Source organism: Poecilia latipinna, unplaced genomic scaffold, assembly GCF_001443285.1.
Source record: "Poecilia latipinna isolate Pla-1442-1.1 unplaced genomic scaffold, P_latipinna-1.0 Scaffold817, whole genome shotgun sequence".
NCBI lineage: Eukaryota > Metazoa > Chordata > Actinopteri > Cyprinodontiformes > Poeciliidae > Poecilia > Poecilia latipinna.
Genome location: NW_015113433.1, coordinates 189,295 through 195,294, shown reverse-complemented (window position 1 = coordinate 195,294; position 6,000 = coordinate 189,295). Strand labels below are relative to the sequence as shown.

At 35.4% G+C, this 6,000-nt stretch overlaps 1 protein-coding gene across 1 annotated transcript in view; it reads right to left on the bottom strand.

The window, feature by feature from the left end:
• The window catches only part of pth2ra (parathyroid hormone 2 receptor a), a 56,276-nt gene that overhangs the window by 32,976 nt on the left and 17,300 nt on the right, over positions 1 to 6,000 (bottom strand). Inside the window, exons 6-7 of the mRNA XM_015047261.1 lie at positions 2,659 to 2,856; positions 47 to 141 (exon numbers count right to left, since the gene is read on the bottom strand). Of these exons, the coding sequence (XP_014902747.1) occupies positions 47 to 141; positions 2,659 to 2,856 (293 nt within the window). The remainder of the gene's footprint in view (positions 1 to 46; positions 142 to 2,658; positions 2,857 to 6,000) is intronic.

Here is a 6,000-nt window from a genome sequence, read left to right as displayed (position 1 = left end):
ATATATATATATATATATATATATATATATATATATATGATTTAACACTTTGAAACTGATCTCAGCTGCTTGGAAACTCCAGCCACAAGGTGGAGCTGCACCTCGAAGGCGGGGCTAAGTCCAGCCATTTGTTTTTCACAACTGAATGGTCGACAATGGAGATTAAAGAATTTCTCAAGCATGCGTGAAAGAATCAATTCAACACTCCAGATATGTTTTTGATGAGGGAAAAACATTATAACATTATACATGATGTTAAGCTCAAAAATGTCAAATTTACATAATACTGCTCCTTTAAGTCTGTAAATCAGGAGTGTCCAAGTGTATCTTGTGCTTTCAATTTTGATAAAATCTGATTTTATTACTACTAGTGAGTACTTTAAACTCTGTGTGTCTGCAAAAATGTTTGGTAACCAGTGCTTTAAATGAAGACGAAATAAAAAATGAGCTGTAATTATTTTGTAAGGCTATTGTAGCAAATAAGCATCAGCAACAAATATGGAGTGTTTACTTCTACATAAACCCGGATGTCGCAAGTTTGTTTATAAAAATCATGTTTAGAGCTTTGTAGACACAATTATGGTTTTCTAGTTATATGACAGGCATTTGTCATACAGTAACACCATCCATCCATCCATGCATCCATCCATCCATCCATCCATCCATCCATCCATCCATGCTCTGATATCCTCCACAGAGAAAAGTCCATTAGGCATTGAGATCAGATGAAAAATCTTTAATTAATTCATTTTATTGAACACTGTTTGCACTCTGAGCTTCCCCAGATGACATATTTCATCATCTTATCTATAATGTATAACAGTTGGAGCCAGATGGTTACAAATATTGACTTTCCATGTAAATACATGAAGTGCAGATACATCACCTCAGAATGCATCTTTATTTTTCTAACATGTCTTATAATGGAAGTGCAGCATACCTTCAGGCATATGTTGCTCTAAATCAATAGTGACAAAGTAAAGTTCAATAAATAATCTGAGCTGTCTCGGTTCAACTTTTTTTTTTTATCAATGCAGATCAGAAATTCAAATAAAAAAAACTCCAAGCTATAATTTGTTTGCTTTTTATTTACTTTCATTGTGCAGAATGCTGAGTGTGCACAGTTTTTTAAATAGGCTGTTGTCAACTTTATCTAATAAAGATGAAGAGATTTTTTGAGTCACAAATTGAATTTTACTCCATGTGAAATACAAATATCAAGTACAATAGCATACAATGGAGGAAAAGGTTTTTAACGGTAAAGTGTACTTTTATTCTGCTTCTACAAACTCAGAAATGCCAAAGCCAGACTGTTCTGTAAATCCACTGTGGTTCAATATCACCATTTGTCATTGAAGATATTGATTTAATATATTTATGCATGGGTTGACGGTGGAGAAAAGATTTGCAACAATGAAAAATGGCAAACAACCACTCATTTTTCTCAGCATGTTGTAGATCCGAGATTGCATAACATAAATCAATACTTTTCACAAGTTTTTTAAAATTAAAATATAACTTTCTTGCTTTGACTTACAACGACCCTGTCGTCACACTTGTGGCCCATTAAAAAAAGTGAGAATTATCCAATTAACTTCTTTTTGAATAAAATCAAAATATAATTTTATTTGCATCCATGAATCACACTTTATAATCAAAACCATTAAATTAAGCAGCTTTTATGTTTCAATGTTTTAAAGTGATTGCATTTAAATTGCAGATTACCAGATGAAGTCAATAATTACACTTAGCTTTGGTAAAAATTAAACTTACTCCTGTGTGCAGATTGTAAATGATTAAACAACATTTGAACAGGTGGAAAACAACATTAGATAGATGAATGGTTGGACCAATTTTGCAAACTTCTCTTTGATCCTGTTATGCATTTATTCTCTCTATCGCCCTTTTCTTTTAATATGTTAACAGAAACAGGGCCAGCATGCTGGAATCTGAGTTTGTGCTCACTTAAATGTGTGAGATGCTCCTGCTGTCAGAACAAACAAAGAAACACTTTAGCTTTCATTAGTACCCAGAATATATGCAGTTATATTTATCCTTGTCTCCACATGTTGCAAATCTTTAAGGTCTTTGCTTAACAGCATGGATGTTCCTTTATTCTTATTTTATTTCCTCTAAAGTTTATATATCTATGCTTCATGATTCTGATTTTAATAAGCTAATGAAAGGAAACCCAAAACATTTGTGCATTTTAAACAGAAATTCAGATAAATGTTAGAGAAATCTACACTTCTAAACTGAACAAAGTAATAAAAAATAGATACATTTTGTTAACATAAATATTCATGCAAATGTGATTAGCACAGAATATTATACTTTCTGATTTCTTGTTCCTGATAAAGTATCATGAGTTTAACAAACTCTAATTAGTAATTTGACAGACATGCTAAGAATAGCTTGACAACTGTAATTATAAACCAGAATGTGCAGCTCGAGCGCTCTTACTTTCTTTGCCACAACTGCCAAATCTGCTTTTTCTTTTTAAAATGAGGTCAAGTTCAGAATCTGTTTTTCTGTGCTGCTACAGAAAATACAGACACTGGCCTTTTACCTGGTCTCTCATTACAAGAGAGCCATGACAAGGAGATGAATGTTTTAGCAATTTTAAAACAAATTTTACAAGAAAACGTTCAAGAAGACGACTTGATACTTACATACTGGGACTTGTCGAGTGATGAAATGCTCACTGTTTTCAGGTTATCCAGCAGGGCCGAGTCAAAGTCTTGCAATCCGGCACTCGAATAGACAACTTTGTCCTTCACAAAAATGCTGACAGCCCGCAACATGAAGGAAACGAACAAGTGCATATGGATGTAGTTTCTGGTGCAGTGAAGGCGCCTGCCAGGATCAGAGGAGTTACAGTTAATCATTATGGAAAAACAAATAACTAATTTCAGATCTCCATTATAAGTATGGAGGGCTGAAAAACCAGGAACATTATACAAAAGCAACGTAAATGCTTTATCTGGCTTTCTATACAGTTGTATGACCCAGAACTCCAACTAAAAGCCATGACATTTATCAGATATTTAGAAATTATTTTCTTTACTCTGTATTAACAAGTGGTAAAAAAAAGGAATATATGCAGTTTCTTTTGTCAAATACAGTCTAAAGGGTCTCTCATATAAGGTCCACCTTGGCTTCAACATAAGTAGTTGCTGAACATCAGATCAGCTCCCTTCATACAGTAAAAAGCTTTTCAGTAATCCAGCACTACCTTGACGAGAGCTGCAGCCCAAGGATGTAACTCAGTTTTTCAAAGCAAAAAATTGCAAGATAAACTAGGGAGGAAGAAATTGTCAGGGACACCGTAAGCCAACTTATTGTACATATGGGACTCAGCTTTGACACATGGTTGCTCTTGCAGTATTTATACAATAGGAGCCAACAGAGAAACTCCACACACTTCAGATTTAAAGGCTGCTTTGTTGCTCTCAGTGACTGCAGAAGTGAAGTATCAGGCACCGACAGGTTTATCGTTCTAACCAGCTCCTGTATTGCTCATGCTGCTCTGAATTAGCATAAAAGAGCAGAGTCAACTCCGATTCAATGAGTGGCCCACTCATCATTTTGAGGGCTGAAGATGACAATGTTTACAATGAAGGCTTTCACATAAAAAAAATGACTAAAACCTGATTGCAGTCCTTAATTAGCAACGATGGCCTAATTACTATTCAACAGTATACAGCTGCAATCAGAGGCTCACATAAATCCATCATAGGCATGACTGTCGTTTGAATTTTGAGCTTTTAAAGATTAATTGGAAACATTATTTTTCAGGGTGAAATAGCTACGCAACAAACTGATGCACTTAATCTTTAGAAAGAGAATAGGATGTGGCCTTTTTCCAATCCATCATAGTCTGAATTATTAATGAAGACTCAACATGAACTCACCACTTTATGAGGCACATCTGCCTTAATTCTTCCTGTTTCTTGCATGTCTCACCAACTCAAATTTACAACTTTTTAAGACCTTTTTACCATAAGTGGAATTTAAGACCTAATAAATAAATTGTATGGGTTTGCAACAAAAGTGTGCCAATGACAAATACGGACATTGTCCAGCCAACTGGCAATACATTTGCACACAGCCAACATGGATGTAAAAGTGCGAGCTAGCTTTGCTCTTGCTAATAAACTAGCTAGCAGCAGCTACGACAGCCGCAAACACCTCGAGTCACAGAACGCAGTGAAGATGTCTGCGCATGACTCAAAGATTTGAGTCAATGCAAAAACTTAAACCACATAGAAAATATTAAGTGAGAATAAATAAATTTAGGAGTTGTGATTAAGCCAGCTAGCAATCTTATTATTATTTCTCAATGAATTTAAAACTTTTTAAGGTCTTATGTTTAGATACATAAATGTAAGATGTTTTCAGTCTATAAGGATATGTGGGCAGATGAGATTTGGCAACCATGGAGACCTTTTCAGTACAGTAAACTTGCTGCCATGTTTTAGAAACTACTCTGACATGATATAAGGTTTTTGAAGTGGTAAATTATCCTGTTGGAAGTATCTGGGTTACACTAAGGAATCCAAAAGAAATGCCACAACAGCACCCGCCATACAATTACACTACCACTACCAGCCTGAACCCTTGATAATAGGCAGCATGAGTCCATGTTTTCAAGTTGTTTATACCAAATTCAGACCCTAAAATCATACCGCTTCAGACCAGGAACATTTCTTTAATGTGTTTAATGTCCAATTTCTGTGACACTGTTCAAATTCTAAACTCTTTTTCCTGCTCTTTACAGACATGAATGTCAAATGGTGTGATTTTCACAGCTCACTGTATTTTTTTTCTCTTTTACTGGCCATTTCCAGTAAACATGAGAAGTACTTGTGCATGAAAATCCCAGTACATCTGCAGGTTGTGAATAAGGCCTGGTTGAATGCAAAATGTGTGCTTCATGCATTCATGCTCTGCCAGTAGAAGGGGATCTTCCTTCACTGATACACACACCAAGAGCATTTCTATAGTGGCAGAGATGCTAGGACTGGGAGGAGAGCTGAAAATAGTCCTGAAAATCAGGATTATTCTTAAAAAATCTCATTCAGTCCCTCCAGGATTTCACAGTTATGTGGCTCTGCTTTAGAAATATTTGCAAAGAATTTTGCAAAAAAAAAAAAAAAAGTCAATAAACCCCTTCCAAAACATATGTAAAGAATAAAAAAAATCAATTGTAGATTTCTTTTGCTGTTCAAGTATATTAATGCAAAGTGTGTAAAATTATTTCCTTCTGCCTTCATGGAGAACTGCTTTGCTCGATCCTTTGTGATTATGTATGACATTAAATGTGACTTCTTAATCTCCATATCAGTCACGGACTACAACTTGACTCAGCAGTGCAGTAAAAGCAGAGGTGAGGCTAGATGTTTTGGTTGTCCATCATTTTGACCTATAGGTAAAAAAAAGTCATCATCTATTTCTGAAATTATAATGCCGACATCTATCCAATAATGACAAAACTATGCTGTCGAGTACTTAAAGCTTGCACAGGATACCGTGCTGCAATTGAAGTAAAGCTTTGCATTGGCGACGAGGGAATATTCACACTACAACAGGAAACTGGCAAACAGCAATGAATACTGTAAGAGGTTTGTAAAGATCAAAGATTTACACGTTGCTTTGTTGAGTCAAACACGGCAGATGTGAGACCTCTGTCAAAAGGCGGCTTGACGGCCCTTTGAAAACGCAGCAGCAACTCATGCAGAATTTATGCTCTGTGGTCTTTATCAGAAATGCACGTCTGATCACCTTCCTTTATTCCTGTTTTGAGGTGTGCATGTTTTTGACTGAAGTTTCTGATACAAACTCAAAGACCAGTCGCAAAGATGCTGCCATTCAAATCAGGAGAGTTTATTGTAAGGATGAATATCACCTACTCTAAAAAAGGCAAAAGAAAGAATACAATGGTTAAAATCTTTGAATGTGTTTGAATAAAATCTCATCATAAAAAATATTACATCATAG